Here is a 24,224-nt window from a genome sequence, read left to right as displayed (position 1 = left end):
GTGTTTATTTAATACAGATATGTTCAATTTAATTGGTATACTCTTTTTAATATCAAACTCATATAAGAATTATTAATAAAAGCCTTTAAAAGTATTTCTGAATAATTAATTACATTTCCTCAATAATTAATTAGTAAAGAAGCATAAATTCTAGTTCAGTCATGAGCCGTTTCGTGGAGAAATTTATCAAATCGTTTCTAAAAGTTTTATTTATCTAAAATTCCCTTTGAACTCGACCAAGTTGTAGTTATAGAAGTTAAAACATCCCATGGAATATCTCGTACAGTCGTCTATAGAAAAAGGTTTTACTAATATAATTCTATTTTTAATTATATAGAAACATGAAAGAAAAATATCTCATACGAGCCGTATGCTAGCACAAGTTTGCATTATCTGTGGACTATTTGATTCTGTTATAAGTTTGATTTTGACATTTAATATAGGATAAAATAAAATAAATTCCTTTATTCTCAACATTTACAGATATATTAACATATTTTTTTTTTTATGAATATGTAACAACAGTAAATCATAAAATGGCAATATGTTTATAAAACATTGTCGAGCTAATAAAGATATTACATTAAATGGTCAAACGCTTTTCATTTTGGTTGTATTTAATATTTGAATGATTTTCATTATATTTAAGTCTAGATCATTGTTTTACGACGGTTTTCTTTTTATGTCTCCACGAAGAAAGTATATAGGGTATTTAATTTACATGTACAGTACATTTTTTTCACACATTTTCATCGTATGCATAATAAAAATAGGTACAAAAAAATGATAATTTTACAAAAATATATCAATATTTTTTTATCAAAAAAAAATATGAAAAACGGTCTCAATAACAATTCTATTACATATATAAATATTATTTAATTATAAAAATTGGAAAATGTGTATCGTAAAGTTGACGATTATTATTAAGGGTATAGACCCTTACTATGAGTCTATGTAACTAAACACAGACAGTTTCCTGTTTCCGTCGATACTACGTCGGTGCTAAGACGTACTAAGATTAATGACTATGAAACTGTTCGTGTTCAGTTTCACAATATACAAGTGGTAAGAGTAAAGTGTTAAACCTTAAAGTTAAATTGAAATACAACTTTTATATTTATCGTATTATTAACAACTATACTATACATAATGTTGTATTATTAACAACTATACTATACATTCTAGGAACTCGCAATTACGGAATTTAAAACTACTTTTTTATTGAATGTGTCTATTTTTAAATCGAAAAATATATAAAATTGTACAATTGGAAAATTTTTATTGAAATCAAATTTCGATCACTAGATACTACTAAGTAAAAATATTTTGTCAAAAATTCTCGTAAAACAGGAAGATAGAGACACTTTGTAGGTTATGAAAAATATTTCACACAAGCCCTTAAGTATGATAAAGTATAGATTATACTATTAAATCGGGTATAATAATTCATTTTAAAACTTAAATATTATTTTATTGACTTAACCGTGAATATTTTAACGGTTTTTATTTGGTTAAATTAAGAGATAATAATACTTAACTACACCCATAACATTGAATATGCAACAATTCTAATGTATTTTTTGTTTACTTTCCTTTATAATTAACCTCATCAACTTTGTGAGAATGAACCACACAGATAACAAAATAACTGTTAAGGCAAGGGCATACGCAGCAAAAACATCTATAAGGGCAAGTTCATACAGTGACAAGTCTCTTGCAGCCGTATGGAGTTTACCTGAGTGTCCCCATCTTAAAACACGCTCCGTCCAGTATACAGCCGTATCTAGTGGAGCTGACTCTCTGTCCTGCCACATTTTTGAAACTCGACGTGCATTCAGTTGCATTCTGAAATTGAAATTATGTTATAAAACCTAGGATATTCAGCTTTATAAAGATAATATTTAGCGTCATAGTAATAAAGTTATATCCTGTAATATTTAATTATTTAAAACATGAAAATGGTAAAATAGTTACGTATAAGTTTTGTCATCTAGAAATGTAGATATAAATAAACAAAAACTTTGTTTTGTCTAAAACTTCTAATAGAATGAATATTACGTTGATGCGGTAGATATAAAAAAAACTGTTTTTGTGAAAGTATGAAAGATTTCTTTTCGCCGCCTACGACGAGATCGATTTATTCACATAAGACCAAAAACTAAAAATCATGTTTAAAATTTTCTTTTAAAGGTATTAAAATTTCCCTACAAGATAATAGATAAATCTATTTATTTACTCACTCTTCACTCAGGACGCTCCTAACTGCATCACCCAAATCTTTCTCTGTCATGTCTATATAGGAGATGATCTTAGCGAAGCCGGCGTTGGCAGCGGCCGCGGCATTTGAGGGTTGGTCTCCGAAGAAAGGCACCACCACCATCGGCTTCCCAGAATACACGGACTCCGTCATCCCCAACAACCCACCATGGGCTATGAAAGCCACAACTTTTTCATGTTCTGTAAATAATGACAATTATATCCATGACGTAATTAATTATAACAATATTGTTAGTCTAAAATAAAACTAATATTTTCGGATTACTACTAATCGGAAGTAGTAATAGTTTTATTTACATTAAAGTCTTAAATGTCACTATTCTTACTCTTCACTTCACAAAGTTCACAACATGGGCCTATTTAAAAGATGGGACAAATATTGTCTTTTTTTCTTATTCCTTTAGTGCAATTCCTATAATAATGAATCAACGTAATCAATATTAATAAATCTCAGAATTAATAATTTTATAACGAAGACTCTCTTCGAATATATTTATATCTTCTTTATTTATCTACTTCTATAATTATTATTATGTTTAGTTCCATAATATCAGGAACAATGTGCGCGTCAAAAGTCGCAAATTACGATAACAGTATTATGTACATATCTCTTTATCTACTTGTGTAAACCAATTCTAATGTCATCATAATAGATCATTATAATTTATAATGCTTCCGGGAAAACAGATTATAAAAATGTTCCGATTAACTAAACTTTTATTTTCTATACTTAATTTAATCAGCTGTCTTGTGTTTGACATATGAAGTTTCTACATCACTTATTTCATACATTTCAGTACCATATATCTCCTATGTTTGCATCTAATTGAATTTGTGTTGTTTTAGATCTACTAACAAGGATCCTAATTGTGACTTCAGTCGGAGCTGTTAAATTTTATTGCATTCATAAGTTAATCCCGGATCGTGTGTCCTCCAGTCTACACGACACTGGCAGAATATATTGTGCACGTCTTTGCACGGATGAAGGCCATATTTAAAACAACCTTCTTATATTTCTTTCTTTGTATCTGGTCTTTAATTTCCTAATGTCATTTTTAGTTTTTAGAAATGTTCTTTTGAACTTGAATTGCTATTTAAATTTATTTTGAGTCCTATGAGGGGATTGTATCTTATTATGTTTTTTACACAAGAAAATATATCGTATGGATGAAATAAAGACTAATAATTATTAAAATATTTTGAGCTAAATAAATGAGATACACTAACCATTAATGGAGACAATATGATAAGTACATGTCTTAATGTTGGCAATTAACACAAAATTATTCAATACCTACCCAGAACCATAATGAAATAAGCCAACAATATGACGTAAACAAACAAACATTAATATTATGACTTTTAAGTGGAACAAATTATTCTGCATATATTTCTCTAAACAATGTGAGCATTGCATGTTAATTTTATTTACATAAAGATCAAAGACCTAAACAAGTGGATAGTTTTTAAATGTTTAGTATAAATCATTCTTTTATTTTTATGTAAATTTCGTTATATTTAAATATATAGGTGAAGACCGCTCATTCCGTTTTCTATAGCGTATAAATTCACATATCTTTAACAAAGGAGAATTATTGGGCCGTACTTAACATATCAATATATTTTTAATACAATAATTTCAGTAATAGCTGTAAGAAAAGAAATGACTTACGTAAAAGTTCAAATTGCGGCAACCATCTTACTTTCAGAATGTTGCCCACAAGTGTACCCTCTGGCTCGCTCTCTTCATACTTCCATATGACGCGCTGTTTGAATTTTGATAGAGTATTAACGATGATTTCTTCCTTGTACTTAGGTATAGTCGATGTTTTGATGAGAGATCCGAAACTCAAAAGGATGACGCCGTGTTTTGATTCGTTAAGGAATCTTTCGATGTACTGAAATATAAAATTGTTTATTTTATAACGTAATTCCCAATTGTTGCAATGTAAAATTTCGTACAGAGACTTTTGGAATAAGTATCGAGCAAAACATTTGTAGGCGTCTGAATAGTGAATAGTGATCTTTTAAGTTAGATTTAAAGTAAGAAATTCGGTTTTAAACATAAGATTTAAACACAAATATAAACAAAAGTTTTATAAATGTCGAGTATCTTGGTTAAAATTATATAATTTCATATTTGTTTCTGAACAAAAATCATTATATTTTTTATATACTAGATATTAGATAACATGAATGAATAAATCGATTAAAATTTTCTTTTTCATATTTCCAGGAAAGTAAATTTTAAACCATAGGAAATTTCAGCTATAATCTATGCACGAGCGTCCTATAAATCTATCAATTATACTATTCACATTTTAAACCTTATATTATTAATAATTATAAAAATTAAATATGTCAAAATAAATATCAATTTAAATGTTTATATTATGAGTTAGTACCACACTATCTTCTTTTAATTGGTTTCGACCCTTGACAGTCATTTGATAAGTTGTGGCCATTATTTGCTACGTATGTAAGAAAGATAAATGACTTGGCGTTGTGTATTGATAAGTTATCTTATGTTATATCATTGGCTATTAAGTGTGTTTGTATTGTTTAAAGTAAATTAAAACAGTTACAATACACGTGTTATTTAACTTTTACAATATTTAAATGACTGTTGTAATAAGAGCGACATGTGTAAAGAAATATTTCAGTTTAATCCTATGTATTTGGAATAAATAAGTCACATTTTCGGTAAATTAACAACAAAAGACGTGAATTAATTTTGTTTTTTTTTTAATTTGTTAATATAATGAATGTATATGGGATTCAACAACAAAAAAATAGGCTGGAAATTCAAATTACACCTGACATTTTGTGACATGTTTTTTTTTCGAATACGGATGACGCAAAACCAGTTAGTCTGAAATATTAACTATATTCTAGATAATATAAAACTTGTCTCTATTAGAAAAAATATTATTTTCTATAAAACTAACACAAGTCTAGCACGTGCCGACCCGGTTTCGTTACAAAAATATATCCAATACATATATTTTTTACTCGTATTTTCCGTACAGAAAAATAAATTTAACCCAATTTACATTTCAACGTACGAGGTGATAAACAAAAAGTCAATCGTCAGAACTAACAATAGACCAGAATATTCCCGATGTGTAACAAGGCTGCCAACATTGGCAGAGTTATTATGTGCAGGTTTATTTCATTTGCTGCATAGTCAAAAAAAAATAATTCCGATAACCATAGACAATCGCAATCAAAAGGTCAATGAATTGCAGGAATCAGTGAAAAGAGTTGATTGTTTCTACCAGTATAAGTCGAAGAGTAATTTTATATAATATTATATAATTTAGAACGTTACATAACAAGTAATATTACGCCTGTTAAATTGCTATAAAACTTTTAAAGACAAGAAAAGCGGCGTGAACACTTACATAACGTATGACTAGGATTCTTAATATTGGTATCACTGGAAATCTTGTTCTCTTCGGCTTTTTTAACTCTCTGATTCAAACTATTTGCTTTTTAATTATTTTACTAATTGCCAAAAAAAAAAAATTACCTTGTTCTTCAATAATTAATCAGTTTTATAAAAGCATTAACAAATTCTTTAATAATAGCATTTAAGGCATGTATATTTTGGCATTTCGTATTTTTATATTTACATGAAATATTTGAGTGCAATATATCACATATAAAAAATACTGACAACTTTTTTTTTAGTTTATAAAAAGTATATCATTTTTTTTTCGAAGTGATATTAACAAACAATAAAATAATCCTGTTTGGGGATTCATCCCCAAAGTCTTCATCATACTTTTAATAGCGAAACTATAAAAATTCATCAATAAACTTATATTTTGCTTACCCCTGGAATACTTTTTTTATTTGGATTTAAATGTATCCCTCCGATTTCCACCACACCTGGCACGAGTGGTTTGACACCGTTCAGGGGATGGAACGTGTTCACAAGCAGTAATGATATATTCCGAGACAGTAAATCCAAGTCGGCCATCTTCCGTCCGAAATAATTCTCAATTATAGCCTGTTCTTTTACTTGGACTTTGTACCGGTACCACAAATTATGGTAGAGCAACATAAATGTGTTCTCCATCCGTTGTAATAATGACATTGTAGGAGTATGAGTTGTGCCCACAACTGGCACATACGCGGGATTATCAGAAACTCCTATACGGTAAGCTGTCCATGGCGTTATTGTACAGGACGACAGGCCGACAATGGGCGCCTTAATTCCATACTGATGTATGAGACCTTGAGCACAGTCACTGTTGAAAATCTCTATGAACACCAAATCGTAGTCCTCTTTCAGAACATTAGCTAATGGCTGAAATTCTATTATTTGCTGACACTTAGTTAATGCTAGTTCAGCTAACAGATTGAAATCCGACATCTGCTGGATAATGCCACCGAGGATGGGTATTCTCCTAACAAAATTTACATTATCGTTCGTTTTTAAATCTAATATATCCAATCTGGGTTCACCAGCTCCATCAAACTTTATGTGAGTGTAGTTAGCGGGTGGGTTTTCCGGTGGAAAGAATGATGCTACAGTGACATGGTGTCCTAACTCTGATAATCTTTTCAGTAGAGGCTCGAATACCATGAAGTGACTTTTGCCGGGATGAGGAAATAGGCCTAATATTCTCGCACAATACACATCATTGGGTAACGATAAGAATGACAATATAATGATTTTCGTTAAAATCATTTTGCGCGCCCGCACCCGACTGACGTGCAGTAGACAGTTCAAAATTATCTAAGTACACGTATAACTATATATATCAGGCTATTTACAGAAGTGCCTGTCCCATACTATTATCTTTATATATGTTATTATAAACTTTAACTGATAACTTTTATGTTATATAAGAAAATTGTTATGTATTTAATATACGTCACTATGTTCAATAAAAATAACCGATTTATATACACTATCTGCCAGCGTATATTATGTGTATAAAACCTAATGAAGTAAAAAATAATAATGTATTAAAAAGTAAGTAATGTTTTTTTGTTATATCAATTTTGTTACATTCATGTTATTTATGTTTTTATTAATGTTACGTTTAGAACTAGCCATTGTTCGTACGTGTCTATTGCGTCACTCACAGTACATTTTCGTAGTCGGTTATACACTGCTATTACTATTCCATTATCTAAAGTCCTTGTTTAACTAATTTCATTATCTAAAAAAAAATATTTAATTCCAAGAGTAAACATGACAAAACGATAAAAAAAAATTGTGAATAATAACTAAAAATTGAAAAGATTTTATAATCTATACTAATATTTTTAAGCTGCACAGTTTGTTTGTTTGGATGTTTGGATGCTCTGGCCTCAGGAACTACGAGTACTGGTCCGATTTGAAAAATTCTTCCAGGGTGGAATAGTCAATTCATTTAGAAAGGCTATATTTTATTACAAAAATTAGAGATCCTTAAGAAATTTCTACTTTGAAACCCAAGGAGTATAAAATGGAAAACTTATTTATGCGTGCTCCGCAAAAACTATTACTATACAATACAAAAAAACAATGTGGTACGGGATTGTAGGTCCAATTGATGTCTAGAAAAATATCCGCGAGAGTAGTTAAAATATCATAGTTTAGTTAAATCATCAAGTGACTTAATTCCAATGAAGAACTTAGAATAGTATCCCTACAAATGACTGTTCTAATTGCGAAAGTAAGTCTGTCTGTCAGACTGATACTTTTTCACACCGAAGCCGCTTACCCGATTTGGATGAATTTTGGTATGGAGATAGATGGATTCCTGGCGAAATATATAGGCTGCCTTTTATCTAAATCACGATCCCTATCCCGATCCTGATCCCAAAACTACACGGGTGGATCCGTGAAGTGCAGTTCGGGCTTAGTGGCCGTAGTGGCAGAGAACATAACTCTGAATCACAAGGGCAAAAGCTAGTTCAATAGATTATCTGTAGAAAAGTTGAGGCTCTTAGATACCTATGTCATAGCGTATATACGCTATTGGTAATTATCTTCTAATTTAACCACATACAAATTTTACGGTTTTAAAATTAATTACTTCGTAATGTTTTCATATATAATAAAAAAAAATATTAAAAATGAAAATCACAAATATAATTTTGAGTGAATATTTTTTTTTTTATTCTGTACAACATATTGACGTTTTATGAAATGTTTGAAAGCGATGGCTACGTCACTGACAGCTCAAGATGCAGTTGACATAATAAATGATTTAAAATATATAGCTATTTTTAAAACTCTTATAACATCAAACTAGTCAGTATATAATAAAATAGTATTAAATATACATATATAATAGTCTTTTTATACAAAATCTGACTTATCAGTATCTTCACAACAAGTTTTCATTATTAAACTGCATATATACCGCATGATGCAGTGTGCATTGACCTTAACACTGGGTCATTACCCACTTAGATATTACGCTACCGAGTGCAAAAATATGTGCCACCGCCATTTGATGTAATTTCGCTTTCAACAACAAAGGGTATGTTATATATTTAATTTGTGCAAGCTATAATTCATCTCACACGTCATTAAATATTAAGGAAAAGTCTAGTGTGTATAAATATTTAATTATAGTTATTTTTTTAATATACATATCATATGACGAGCGAAAATAATTGACGATAGAAAATATAATATTTTTATCTGATCTTGAATAGACTAATAAGATAAAAAAAAATAGAGACGATAATACCTCATAAATATTCGAAATTTATATTTGAAGCAATATAATAAGCAAAAAGAAATTGATTAAATTTAAAAAACTATAAAAAATTAACTGGTAGGGTAATCATGGAAATTACATCATTGGTTGTAAGAAAAATATGTTTGAGAAGTTATTAAAATAATCGTATATTTTATATAGCAGTTACATTATATATTATTATTTAAACTATATTGCGTTGTCGCTATGTTAATACAAAATAAACGACTTAAAACCACACAATCTCTGTTTTATCATATCAAACTATTGACACTGATGGAAATCGGATATTATTGCAATACTCGCCTATTTTGTAGTTCCAATTCTTTAATTGGTAATTCATCAGTTAAACCAATTGATTCTAAATAAGTTTGCCATTGACAATTCTGTTCATGCAAATGTTATTTCTAGAAGAAGGTAGAATTACAATGTTTTAACTTAACATGTTATATTTTGTTATTTATTTAGTTTCATTATTGAATACATTTACCTATATATTTACCTGTTATATTTTATTCTATTGTTATTGCCTTAGCCTTCTTATTTGTATTATTGGTTTAGAAGAAACAAGAAGCCGTACAAACGAATATCGGCCGTTTAATCGAATTTAAAGAGGTTTTTGTTCGTAAATAATAATTAATAACTCACCTCGGGGATGTTTTTTCGCGTAGGATCCAAGTGCATCCCGCCAACTTCCACGATACCTGGTACAAGTGGTTTTACACCATTCAAAGCATGAAACGTATTCAAGAACATCAATGTTATGTTTCGTGATAATATGTCCAGATCTGGTATTTTCGTTCTAAAATATTTTTCTATGAGTGCTTGTTCTTTTAATTGTATTGCGTAACGGAACCATATCTTATGATAGGCGTTAAGGAACGTGTTTTCAATTCGATCCATTAAATTCATTGTGGGGGTAAAGGTTGAACTTATAATTGGCACGTAAGAGGGGTTATCTGTTACGCCAATACGGTCCGATGACCATGGCATCATGGCACTTGACAGTAATGCAATTACTGGAGCCTTTATATCGTAAATGTGCAACAGACCCATCATACAATCACTGTTGAAATTTTCAACCAGCACTAAATCGTATTTCTTCTGCAGAGCTTCCTTTAAAGGAACCCAATCTACAGCCTTACTGCAAACGTCTAACGCCATTCCTGCTAAAGGTTGGAACTCCGACAGTTGCTTGATTACTCTACCTATTTTTGGTAGCTTTGTCCAAATACTAAATTCCTCATACCAGCCTAGATTAATAGTTTCCACACCTAAAGTCGCGATCCCCTCAAGGCTGACATCAGTGTAATTTGCGATTGGTTTTTTTAAGGGGAAGAACGACACTACTGTGACTTGGTGTCCTCTTTCAGCGAGTTTCTTTAACAGCGGCTCGAAGACCATCTGGTGGCTCTTGCCTGTGTGTGGGAAGAGCCCAAGAATCCGTCCCCCTTCAACGGTGGAGAGAGCGATTATCGCAGCGAAATAAATAAGCGGTCGCATCGTACGCGCTGTTCCCGGCTCGAACTACGGAACACTGTTCCAAACGCGTGAATCAAACTGGTTAGTTATTTTCAGACTGGCTGCGTCACGTCAACGTATTTAATATATTGTAAATATAATTTGCATGGTTTTTCAGAAGGAATAATAAACGTACGTTTATTTTTTTTTATACAGACAACTGCAGGCTTATGGTGAAATAATTTTAAGTACAAGTCGTTTGATTGTAATCAGTGTTGAAATTTATCGTGTTGAGTAAAAAATGTTTATGAAATAATCAATGTGGCAGAAAAACTTTATATAAAATAAAAATAAAATTTGCGAAGAAAACCTTATTTGGTTTACATATTTATAGAAATTCAATCAAAGATATATATATATATATATATATATATATATATATATATATATCTAAGGACTTTATATATATATATATATATATATATATATATATATCTAAGGACTTTATATCTAAGGACTTTGATTAGTGATAGATATAAAGTTTTGTGTGTCGTTTCACAGAAATTTTATTTACGAATTTGTATAGCTTATTTCATTTTCATGACAGCATAAATGATTCACGATTATAATTCACATTTAGCTATAAATATAATGCTAATAAGAAAATTACCGCATTACATCTCTGTCCTCATAACTCTCGTGTTTCTTTATCGAGGGAACTTAATACAAATAGTAAAAACATTAAAAATATATGTTGAATAATAAAAATATTAATAATATAGAAGTCTTTTTTATGTAATGCGCAGAAACGTTCTCTTGAGATGATCATACAATGTTTGTCTTTAAATGTCTAGGGCTATTCAGTCGTGACTAAAAACGAAAACTTCAATACTTTAATTTTAAATTCATTAACTTACATAATATTTTATTAGCTAGCTATAATATACTTTTTGAACATCGAAGAAAACATTATTCTTAACTCTGTTATATATCAATCTATAAAATTGTAATGTTTACATCAAATATGTTACTGATAAATAATCAGCTCAACCAACATTTTGGAGACTTAATGATGATGTTATGCCCGCGACTTTGTCCGTAATCGTTATTCCGTCCGTAATAGTAATTAAAAATAAATTAATTTATAATTACGAGCGCTCCAATTCTAATTATTAGTAGGTATAGATAAGACAGAAGATAAATGTGATAAATAATATGAAGGTCTTTTTAAAATGACGAATATCCTAATATAATTAATGTAAATTGAAAATTCAATTATTTTCTTTTCACATCTTTCGTTTAAACATTTTTCACATTCCTTAGTAAATTAAATTTTCATTGCTTAAATTAAATTTTCATTTTGTATATAGGCTAAATGTCATCTTGGGATGATTAATCTGTTTTCATCCAATCATGACCATAAAAGTTGAAGGTGTGAGATATTTTATGACGTCTGAGGTTCACTTTTTGTGTCTGAACAGATATTGTTTTCTCTACACATATAACAAAAGCAAGACAAAGTTAAGAGAACACGATCAAAAGCGATATAAAGTAGAAATCATTAAATTACAATTATAAAAAAAGAATTAATTTAATGGATATGTTGTATCTTCAAACACTTAAGTTAGATTCAAATGATCTCCCCAACTATAACGAATCTAATATTATATTTTAAGAATAAAATTAGGTGTAGTTAGAAAAAAAAGTGCTCTGTCAATATTTTAGTTTAAACTTGAGTACAGCTGATTTTGTTCAGTACAGATAAAAAAGTATTTCGTATTTACATTTCAAAATGATTTTTTTATTTAGTAATTACTTTACTAACTAAAGACTAAGATTTATTTATTATAACGATTAGCAATGTATTAGTGTTGTTGAAAACAATTACAGATTCGCTTTAATAATATTTATTCTTAACCCGCTTAAGGCGTGACAGATGTAATATCTTAATTGTTATATCAAAGTGAACAAAACGTCAATAATTAATTGTTCTATATTTTATTTAAATTACTTTCCCAATAGAGCCAAACGAAAGAAGATAAAAAAAACTAGGTGTATTTTTACATTCGACCTTAATAATGTTACAAATAAATAGCGTGTGTACCGTTATGCAACATTGAAATTGAAGCTCAATAACGTGTAACGGAATTCTTGATTCACCTTATCAAGTGACCGCTTATTTATTGTTTTTTTTTTCATTCGCGTACCATTTATAGCTGACAATTAGATCAATCGTTGAATTTATTTTTCAATCATAGGGATCCAGCCAAATAAGGGTATAGGTTACACTAATTATGGAATGAAACACTAGAAATTATAATCAACAGTATTATAAGAGTAAATGATAGAGAAACTTAGGTATCTTTGGTAAATAGTTAAATAGGTTAGCGATAAGCTGTTTATATCATATCAATTGATTACCTTGGGAAGACCAAAGATAATGTAGGTATTATTATAGGTTTATACTCTGCATATGACTATAAATAAAAATACAATTAACGTAATTATTTATGGAAAATTAAATAGTTTTGATTTATATACTTCGTTAACAAACAAACTAATTTCGATTTTGTTCCATATATATTTTATTTGATTGTAATATATTTTCAGACATACCTAAAACCAATGCTTACAAAACAACTAAGCAGAAAATCTAGAATCTTTATAGATTCTCGAGGAAAATTATTCCACTCGAATCGGCACCTACATTAATGAAAAGATACGTGCAGTTGCCATGCTAATATAAGCCTACAAAAAAATATCACTGATTAAAAAGTAAAGATACAAAAAAAAAATGCATTATAGAAAATTGCTTTAGGCTGTCAAAAGCAAAAAAAAAATGTTGATGTATAATGTTTTTAATTCTATATTTTTGCTTTAGAATCTTATTATTAAAGCAGAAGAGTACAAAATAACAACAAAATATATAGTAAAATTATATATTGAGATAATGATATCTAAGATTTCTGCTACTATTCCTTTAAATGAAACTAAGGTTTTTGAATATTTCAATGAGTTTTTTCATTCTTAGAACATACTTCAAAGTTAGCCCTAGTAGTTTCGTTTCAAATGTGGTTAGGTAGATTAAGGAGCTTGGACGATTGAGATGAGCGTGTAACATGCGTTAGGTAGGGATGTCTTAAATCTACACCTGGATTGAAAGCCCCAGGTACTGTTAAGCTCCTCTTCCTGCAACTTGATGGACCCGGCACCGCACGGTAAATCCATGGAATGCTTAGAAGTTTCATCTCATATATGTTAAGTATGCACAAATTATATTAATTGCTAAAACCTATATAAAATCTTAGTCAAGACACCACCCTATTCAAATTGTCCCAATGTACACATATCAAAATATTAATTAGATGAAGTGGATAAATTCTGTGAGTGGACCGGTGGATTGAGGACAAAACCAAGTAAATGTCACTGTCTGTGTCTCGGTAGGCGGAATACAAGATACACCTCATACGATCCGGGATTATCGTTAGGCGGTCAATGCATTTCTACGGTTACAGAAAATGCACCATTTAAATTTCTCGGTCGGAAGATTGATAATATAGGTCGTACTCCATCTTTAGAAGGTATAGTAGATAGCTTTTTAAACGATCTCAAAAAGGTAGATAGCCAACAGATCAGCAACGTTAAAAAGTTTGGATCTACGATAATTATCTAACTTCACGTTTAAAGTGGCCTTTCCTCGTCTATGATTTTAATAAAACCCTTTTGTCAAAGTTAGATGCAGGGGTCATAAAGATGTTGAAGTTGTGGCTCGGGCTCGCGCTAACGGCTGATTCATCGGCTTTATTTAGGGATCGCAATAGTTTTGGGATGAGTCTAAAAAGGCCATTGGAGCTCTATAAACACCTGAGAGTTTCCAAGAGATACATCCTGGGGAAATCCCATGATGACGTCTTTACATCGCTCCCAAAAGATATGCCCCAGAGCTAGAGTCCAGGCTTCAATTCCACAAGCAGTTTATGATAGGAGCACAAAGTCACAGAGTAGGGTTAGGATCAAGTAGGAAGGTCTAAGATACGGATATATTGAAGTCTTTTATTCGGCAAGACGAGAATGATAAATATGAGATTCATGCAATAAGTTTAGAAATACAGAACGAGTGGTTAGACATAGAAGATTTTTGCATCCCATTAGCACTAAAATGGCGCACCTTAATCCATGATTGATCTCAATGCGTTCCAGATGACTCTCCGAGATCAGAGTAATTTAGTGAGATGGGGTAAAGGTACCGAAAAGACTTGCTATATCTGTGGGAAGGCAGTTGGAACTGCTAGGCATTTGTTAGTGGGTTGTAAGGTACTCCTCGATAGCGGTCAATACTCGCGGCGTCACGATAGGGTTCTGGAAATCATACGTGAAGCGGTTAGTCTTTCGGTAGCCAGAGCGCAAAGGGAAATAACCACAAACGAGCGATCAGTAGGTTTTGTGAGAGAGGGCACTAGGGCTATAAAAACAAATGTCAAGCCTTACTTCATCCTTAAAGCGGCTACGGATTGGACTATAATGATGGATACGTGTGAAAAACAATACAAAATCCCCGAGGATATTTGTGCGTCGCCCTCCAGACCAGACATATTTATGTATTCGCCAATTTTAAAACGCGTTGTGATGATAGAGCTTACGGTTCCTTGGAAAACCAACATCCCCAAAGACCATACCATCAAGGTCAACAAACATTACAAGCTCACAAACGAATTCACTCGAAATAGATTCGTCGTGGATTTATACGCGGTAGAAGTGGGAGCGAGAGGTATAACGGCTAAATCTCTCTACAACCTACTAAAAGACTTGGGCCTGTCCAGAACTCACCTCAATTCGTTCTTGGAACGTACTTCGAAGGCAGCCCTAGTAGGTTCTTTTCAAATATGGTTAGATAGGGAATGGAGCTTGGACAGTGGAGGTGAGCGTTTAACGCGCGATAGATAGGAGGCCCTTAACCTACACCTGGGTTGCAAATCCCAGGCACTGTTGAAGCTCCTCTCCCTGCAACGCGATGGACCCGGCATCCGCACGGTGAATCCATTGAATGCTAAGAGGTTTCGTCTCAAGGACTTGGTAACAAAATGAATAAATTAATAAGAGACGATAAAAAGTTGAGAATTTATTATTAAAATATTCCACAACATACTATGTCTAACAGACGACAAATATTTGTTCAACACAACACATACAGATGAATCTCTACTAGAAGTAGCAAAAATCTTTTCATTTAGCCCTGAAGTATGTTTCTTTATAAATCACCCACATATAAACTTTGAATCTTTTCTGACAGCTTCAATAACGACTTGAGTCAAAGTTATATGTTCTATGGAATCTAATAAATAATGTTCTGTTTTAAGTCTGTAAATTATCTGCTAGACGGCGATCAGCACCACAATCATTCTGAAAATGAAAAGATTTATAATTTTATATTACAGATTTGACTGAGAAGATATCAATTGATGTGATAGCATCTGATAAAATATCTTAATACTTAAAACATACTCAATATTATTAAGTATCACTATTGCCTGCTATAGAAACGGTATTGCAGAATGTTTAAATATTTAATATACCAATATTATACTATCATTACTACATGTTGATATATTTCGAATACATACCCATAAAGATACAGGAAAAATGATAGCAGATAGAACGCTAATTTTATCCAGCCTTCTCTCTGACACACCGTTAGGACGTCAGCATTCATTATGCTTGTAGGGTCATACAACCCTGGACCAGACATGACAGGTCTTGTGCGATATCTGGAACAAAACAATGTTTGATAACCTTTTACTAAAAACAATAATATTACAATTTAATTTTACTTAATGGTGTTAATTTAGTTTTTTTTTTATTACAAAGGGTGATTTAAGATAGTGAATTGTCAATTAAGTAAATTTTGACTTTAATGAATAAGAATTCTTAAGATAACCTATTTTACCTGTGAATATGATAGAGAATCAATGGAACGTTTATAAGTAATGAAAACCATTCTCCCGAGAGCAGGAAAAGAAGATTTATCAATAAATGCAGTAAATACTCCGGCAGCACCAACTGTAATTTATATAATAAACAATTATTGGCAAGTCACCGCCTGATGCTAATAAGTTAAAATACTAACAGGATTGAGACTGTTGCACTGATCAATTGGATTCTTATAATCCGTCTTTAATTCATCAAACGCTATTACATGAAATATACTAAAAAATATTAAAAAAGCGTCTACAATTAATGCTATAATATAAGAAAAGGCTGGAAAGCTAAACGCCATTTTGACAAAATTGAGTTTGACAAGTTAAGTCATTGCTATCAAAAGTAATCTAAGAAATTATTACTTATATCCAAGAAATATCAAGATCATATTAATTATTAATATTAATTAAATTTTCTTTTTATATATAAAATTTTAATTTAAAATAGAATGTGAAACTGATTCCGCTGTTTAGAAATGTATTTTACACATATTTAATAAGTTACATTACAAGAAATTTTCTTGTGTTTGTTGTTCGACTTTATATTTAACACATTGTTGTCTGCCTGAATCGTTTTCTTGTATATATTCTGTTTATTTGAGACGGTTACGTTATTATTTTTTAATAGTTATTGTTGTAATGTCATACCATGTCATTGTAATTATGAATTCTATGTATTAGGAATATTTGTTTAATCTGTTGTATTTTGGTTATTTTGACAAATGACAATTCACCAACTCAGTTGGATTTGTGATATAAATCGACCAAATTAAAAAGAAGAGGTATCTTTGAGGAGTTGAACATGTTTTAAGGATATTTAAAATTTTAAGTCTAAAGAAGTATTGATTTCTGATATCTGCATAAAAAAAAAAATATTGTATGAATAACATTGTTAATATAGGCTTAGGATACTCCCGGACACTATTTATTGTACAATAATCATGAAACCTTTATGGGTAGTTTTATTAAGTGTAATAGGAGTTTTAAGTATTGAACATGATTTAAAAGGTTTTGATGACAGTATATTATTTCGTATAAATTTCGATCATCCTTCGGGGGAAGGTATAGTGGGTGGAGAAGAAAAATTTAAAGTGAGATTCATATTATTTCTGTTGTAATAATGTAATTTATTTTGTATATTGGAATTAAGCGTTTTTTATCTCTAAGTTGTATTAAGTGATACAAGATTTTTTATAAATTTCAGAATAAAGATTTTGTGAAAGTTGTAACATCACACAAAGAAAGATATGATTGTTATTTACCAGAGCTGCAGGAGAAAGAATCCACAGGGATACAGGATTATGACGGTCCATCGCCCATAAACCTCATGAAACCTTTGTTCAGTCAAAAAATTTGTTCATACCGATTGGAAAGTTATTGGAGCTATGAAGTATGCCATGGACGGTACATTCGACAATACCACGAAGAGAGAGAAGGTACCTCATTTAAAATAAAGTAAAAAACTATTAATGGAGTAGTTTTGGATTTAATAAGAGTTAATGATGGTCATTATATTCTCATAATTACTATTACGGCAAAGATATCATAGTATTATATTTTGTACATGAAAATTATGAAAAATATATAAATTTATCAAAAAAGACACTTCTTGTTATATTAAAGAAATAATTACAAATAGCATTTAGTGCTTAATATTAAACTTATGTATGTAGGTAAGATATTTAAACTAAAAATATACTTATATGTAGTTCAGGGGTTCTCAAACTTATTTTGTTTATTGATCGCTTTGAGAATAAATTATTTTTTAGCACCCCCATTTTACCATCTACTAAAAAATACTATATGTTATACTAGCTAAATGAAATTATAAATCATGCCCCAGGACAGTGTAGAGGACACAATGCCCCAAATGGTTTTCTGCACCTCTTACTACCTTTTAGGCCTGCAGATCCCCCAGGGGGCATTAAACCCCACTTTGGGAAAGGCTGATTTAGATTAATCTATCTTTCCAGTAGTATGTATTAATTTCATTAATATATTATATATAAAATGTGTTTAACAATTTCAAGGGAAACAGATCAAGACACAAGAATATTTCCTCGGTCACTGGAGCGCGGAGAAACAGACAAAATTGGAGGAGGAATTAAAGGCTAAGCAGGAAAGCAAATCAAGTCTTAAAACTACAAAGGTGGAGGGATTGAACCTGCCTTATATAGAGCTGAAGATGGACGATGGTATTGTACTTACACTAATATTATTAACAAATTGAACAGATTCGAACGAGCCTTTACAATAACATAGCTCATATATCAGAACAATACATAGGCTATAATTTATCATGTTAGTAAAGTTGCTGTAATTTTTCAGCATAAAATATCATTTTGAATAGTAGATCGCACTGCTAGCATGTTTATTTTAAAGAATATTTTTTAATATATAATTTTATGAGGTTATTAAATACTAAGACCGATCGATTTAAACATAAACTTATTATCTATATATAATAATTTTTGCATAACTCATTTGATAATCCTATAGAAAGAAAATTACTATACCTTTCATAAACTGGTCACTCGATAGCTTTATATATAGGTTGAAGAATATTTTTTAATATTATCACATGTTTTCAGGCACAGTCTGTGATCTCAGCGGTAAGCCCCGTCTCACAAGGGTGTTATATGTTTGCTTCAGTCACGGCAAACATGAAGTATATTCATTCAAAGAGATAGCAACCTGCGAATATGAAATGATAATATTATCACCGTTACTGTGTGAACATCCTCTATACAAACCGAAGGATGTAGGGCAAAACGATATCGATTGCATCCCAAGAGACGGTGCTCCTATAAGGCCGAGGAATATGTTAAAGAATGAGATTGAGAGAGTGAAATTCCAACATCAGACACTGAAATTACTTAGTGAGGTTTGTTTTCCTTTGTTTTTTAAATACATATGTCAATTATTAGTTTGTTTTTTTTTTTTGTCATTGTATTTGATTTGTTTTCTATGTAACTTTTGTTTTATTTTACATTTAGTTTAGTTGCTTTATTAACATTTGTTGGCATGTTCAGGATAAAGAAGCTAGGGATGTAGTTGCTGTGTTGAAAGTTGAAAAAATTGATAAGGTAATGATTTTTTTGCATTCTTTACATTTTGTTAGGTTAAATATTGTACAGCCTTTATGATTACGTTACTTATGCTTATATGCAGCTTCTCTTGTGTACATATATTTTTTCCACACTTTGTTTTCTACTGTATGCTGTTAGCACATAGTCTGTTTTTGTTGATAAATTGTGGAAAAGTTATGAATAAAAATATGTAAGTATTATTAAAGTTATTCGAAATTTAAAACCACATAAGATCTTTCTACGTATTTTTATTAATATTAAATAACTTATAATGCGAATGTATGAATTTTATATATTTATGTGTTTATTATATAATTTAAAAGCCAAAAATAATTCTCGAAATGATTTTTTTGAAATTATGGCATATTTCTTGATTTTGCAAGTAGCTTACTGTCATAAAGATAAATAAATATATAACATAAGTCATAGATAATCTTTTTTTATTTTTATAGTGATAATTCCAGAACGGGTAAAAAATAATTTCATATTTTTATAATCTGTGGTAAAGCTGACGTTAATAATATAACAGGATGGTGAAACTCATCTGAAATTCGAGCTGCATCCGCTAGAAGATCCGATTACTGACAAGGTTCCTGTCATAGAAGCGCCAAAGACCGTCAGAGATGAAGCGGCAATAAAAGCTTTCCTGAACGGAGAGACGTGTTTGAATGGAGTGAGTTAAATTTTCACCTGACTTTTCTTAACTTTTTTTACGCTCCTATAAACATTTCTAAAATATCTACAACTTACTAAAAGACTTGGGTCTGTCCAGAACTAACATCAATTCATTCTTTGAACGTACTTCGAGGGCAGCCCTAGTAGGTTCGTTTCAAATCAGGTTAGGTAGGGAGAGGAGCTTGGTGGAGGTGAGCGTTTTACGCGTGATAGATAGGGGCCCCTTAAACCTACACCTGGGTCGCAAGTCCCAGGCACTGTTGAAGCTCCTCGTCCTACAACGCGATAGACCCGGCACCCGCACGGTGACTCCATGGAATGCTGAGAAGTTATGTCTCTCCACCATAGCCTAACTATATTAACCAGTGAAGACCATACGCCATCTGTATTGCCAAAAAGGCGCACTTTATATTTTGACCGGATTTCCAACTTTAGAAATTGAATAATAAAAATCCGTTGTGACGAAAAGGATCATATTTTAATGTACAAATATGGTTGTAATATTTTATTTTTCCTAAAATGCTACCAAAGACCAACCATCCAATTCGGCTCGTATCCTAGCTATGTAGACATACAATTTTTATTAAATACATTTATTAAGTTAAATTTATTAATGTATTTTTTAACTGTCAGGGTACAGGTTGGTGGAAATACGAATTCTGTTACGGCCGTCACGTGATTCAGTATCACGAACATCGAGGAGGTGATACTGAGAAGCTTCTGCTGGGGTCCTTCGATGAGGCGGAACACTTGCAATGGATCAAGGAAAACAGGAATAAGGCACCAAAACCTATTGGTTAGTTATATACACACACGTACGCGCACACACACACACACACATATATATAATACATTTAACGTTCTACTCTAACTGCTTTAATTAATTTACAGTATATGTTTGTGTTTAACATTATACCGTTCTTGATATTTGAATTAAAATTTATATAGAAATTAAGTAACGAAAAATTCATCAGCTGATTTACATTGGCGCGATAGCTCAGTAGGGGAGGCAGCTGTAACGCTATACAAAATGTTGTAGGTTTGAATTCTCGCGACGATGAAATTTTAATTAATTATTATATATCTATAATTTTCCAGACGAGCGTACATCCGTTTCCCATTTCTACAGTGGCGGTGACATCTGTCAGAAGAGCGGCAAACGGAGACAGACTGAAGTAAAGCTGAAATGTCTCCAGAATTCTTCGAGTCCAGCCCAAGTGTCACTGTATCTCTTGGAACCGAGGACCTGCCACTACATCCTTGGCGTGGAATCGCCATTGATCTGCGACATTCTGCCAATGGCCGACGACAATGGCCTGATCAAATACACCCAACCAGCCGTGGAAACGCCCAGTAAGGTTGTTATCAAGGAAGAAGAAGATGACGTCATCAAACTAAAAGAGTTAAACAAATTCGGTCTAGATTGATTAATGTGAATATTTTTATTTTGAATTATTTTATTTGTTTTGGCTTAATAATTATTTTTATTTGTAAATAAAATTTAAGTGTTTATTTTCTTTTATTATGTATCTTTCTTTTTTGTTTTTGTTTTTAGTGAGAAATAATATGACATCGCTTTAAATATTTCTTTTCGTCTATCTATCGCATGTCACATTACAGCTGGTTGCTGAGCAAGACTGAACAGTTAAGCCTAAACTGGCCGAGCTACCGGTTTGTCAGAAGACTTTGTAGCATTTTCATTTTTATACGTGTTTGTTTTTTAAAATGCGCATTTTTGAAAACGTCTATTACCTCGTGTCTCCATTTTCAAACTAAAAACAGAGTTTGGAGTTCATTAATATACTTTTTTTCATGCTACTGCTTCATTCGCACTGGAGTCGTAGAATATTTTTTCAATTTCAACGTTTTTATTTGTTTGACGATTAATATATCTTAGGTCATTTTATATATGAAAGACTAAAAACTGTCAGCTTCGATTTTGGTAAACTACGCGCGTTATTAACCGAGTTCTCGAGTCATAAACGTCCAGAGATAGGAATGTGCAGCGCGCCCAAAACCCAGTTATCGATAAACGGCTAATAACGCACGTTATAACTATGAGTCACAATTCACCAACTGTATGATTCTGATTGGTCGGCTCCGAATGCATTTGCACTGTTTTTTAATTCGATAATCGATTCGATTTAATCGATAATCTGTTTTTTTTTGTAACGTCCTACACTAGAAGGCTCAGTAAGACCCAAAAGTGCGAGCGAGATAGATATAGAGAAATAATTTGTGGCCCCACAAATCTGTTGTTAAGGCGCGTACTATATTGATAATCTGTGGTAATAACATTCATAATGTATTTACTATTTTTATGCTATCTGCACTTTAATACGGGCAAAAATAAAATGTCTTATCGGTTCACTGTCGTTTTCCAACATCTTTGCCATTTTTCAGTAAACAAATCAATAATACAACCAGTATTCCAAGACGCTATATTGAATAATAATTAATTACAAAATTTAAGTAACCATTACGAATTTCACATATATATTAATGTCATCAAATCAAATCACATATTTTTATTATTTTCATTGCAATTCTTATAATATACTTTAAATCAATAATTGTGGAAAATAAGAAAATATTAACTGGAATTTCACACTTGCAGCGAAAGGTTTTGAAATCAATGAGTAGTCAGAGTGTAAACAAGGGATATATCTTGTTAAATTAACGGACTGTGTATTAATACTACGAAATTATTAAGTCATGCATTTAAAGTTTGTAATAACATAAGGTATTTGATATATTTTTAATTATAAAGAGGACTACATTAGAAAGTAAACTATATGATATTGCAACTTTAGTAATAGGTAAGTGAAGGTTTAATTTTAATTTTGTATTTAGATGTACATATCTTACGTACTCGTAAATGATAACTACAAATGTTTTATTAGTGGAGACGAATTCGTATACGGATGTATCTTTTTTAAAATCCGTATATCCGTAAACGGTTGCGAAGGTTATATATTAAAACGATAGATATTTATTCGATTGACTAATTGGTTATGATTGATGCTTTGCGTGACAGAAAATCGTTCGTCATATTTTGTTTAAAATGTTAAAGTATAACCTATTTCTATTCTTTAAAATGTTAACAAAAAAAAAAAACGGATAAAGGCACGATACATTATTAATTACAATTATTAATTCTTAATAGTTTTAGCACAACATTTAACAGCCGAATGCATTCAGTATAGAATCTGTATATAATTTCGCACATCTGCCATTGGATAGTATCGTTTTAAAATATAAAATATTATTCAAGTATATAAAACTGTAGTTGATATATTCATCAAATATTGTAATCGTTTCTCAAAAATTTTCTAGTATCTGATTAAAATTTACAAGTAATCCGTGTCTTATAAGATAGTGATTATGGTGTTAATTTCAGTCAATATCTCTAATTACGATTAACCGGTACATGGGCCACAAAAATAACTGTCATATAGTGGGTAAAGTTAAGCTTCGTGCTACTGTTCTTAATGTTCCATGTTTTTATTATATTTAGACAATAAAATGGAGCGATTTTTAAACCATACGCGTTTCATTTAACCAAAAACAAAGAATCTACATTCCCGTCTTACGACTTTGAAGTAATTTGTTTAAATTAAGCTCAATGGCTACCCTTGCTTCTTATTGCTGAAGATTGGATAAAATAATAGATTATTACGTGAAAGCCAAAAACACAGGTTAAAAACTGTTCATGATTAATTAATAATAAGTATTGACACATAAAACTTTTTTTAAATAAATGAGACAATTCAATATGTATATAGTTTTATTCCGTTTGCTAGGTGATTATGTAATTATGTTTTAAATTTAATAAATTTTACTAATGTTATAGAAAATATGAGTTATATATTCCGGCACGCCAATTTCATATTCCTTAAAGAAAAAAAAATTATTGCAATATAGCGAAATCGGATTAAGTTAAAAAAAGGAAATATCTCCTATATATTTCGTTTATTTATAACAATATATTTATTTGTTATAAAATATGACAATTTCCAATGACAATGACAGTT

General features: G+C 30.9%; 3 protein-coding genes across 5 annotated transcripts; 1 reads left to right on the top strand and 2 right to left on the bottom strand.

Moving 5' to 3' along the window:
- Positions 1-463: 463 nt before the first annotated feature.
- Positions 464-10,547, bottom strand: LOC116768462 (UDP-glucosyltransferase 2-like). Of its 2 annotated transcripts, none has more exons than XM_061524276.1 (4): positions 9,639-10,547; positions 3,953-4,178; positions 2,244-2,460; positions 464-1,848 (listed from the first exon to the last, which is right to left on the bottom strand). In XM_061524276.1, exons 1-4 carry the CDS (start codon positions 10,491-10,493, stop codon positions 1,572-1,574), a joined length of 1,575 nt encoding a protein of 524 aa, XP_061380260.1. In that variant the 5' UTR covers positions 10,494-10,547; the 3' UTR covers positions 464-1,571. The 2 variants fall into 2 exon arrangements, with proteins under 2 accessions (XP_061380260.1, XP_061380254.1); XM_061524270.1 differs by lacking the exon at positions 9,639-10,547 and adding an exon at positions 6,119-7,028.
- Positions 10,548-15,557: 5,010 nt separating this feature from the next.
- Positions 15,558-16,764, bottom strand: LOC116768772 (protein cornichon). Its single transcript, XM_032659585.2, has 4 exons — positions 16,576-16,764; positions 16,396-16,508; positions 16,073-16,216; positions 15,558-15,851 (listed from the first exon to the last, which is right to left on the bottom strand). The coding sequence occupies exons 1-4, from the start codon at positions 16,723-16,725 to the stop codon at positions 15,824-15,826; spliced, it is 435 nt and encodes a 144-aa protein (XP_032515476.1). The 5' UTR covers positions 16,726-16,764; the 3' UTR covers positions 15,558-15,823.
- A 421-nt stretch (positions 16,765-17,185) lies between these two features.
- LOC116768771 (endoplasmic reticulum lectin 1) lies at positions 17,186-21,712 on the top strand. Of its 2 annotated transcripts, XM_032659583.2 has the most exons (8): positions 17,186-17,517; positions 17,631-17,862; positions 18,457-18,621; positions 19,018-19,310; positions 19,459-19,512; positions 20,045-20,188; positions 20,824-20,986; positions 21,289-21,712. In XM_032659583.2, exons 1-8 carry the CDS (start codon positions 17,368-17,370, stop codon positions 21,615-21,617), a joined length of 1,530 nt encoding a protein of 509 aa, XP_032515474.2. In that variant the 5' UTR covers positions 17,186-17,367; the 3' UTR covers positions 21,618-21,712. The 2 variants fall into 2 exon arrangements, with proteins under 2 accessions (XP_032515474.2, XP_032515475.2); XM_032659584.2 differs by lacking the exon at positions 19,459-19,512.
- The last annotated feature ends 2,512 nt before the right edge of the window (positions 21,713-24,224 follow it).

Source organism: Danaus plexippus, chromosome 4 (genome assembly GCF_018135715.1).
Source record: "Danaus plexippus chromosome 4, MEX_DaPlex, whole genome shotgun sequence".
Taxonomy (NCBI): Eukaryota; Metazoa; Arthropoda; class Insecta; order Lepidoptera; family Nymphalidae; genus Danaus; species Danaus plexippus.
The sequence above is the reverse complement of the archived record's forward strand: the minus strand, read 5'-3'. Positions and strand labels throughout refer to the sequence as shown.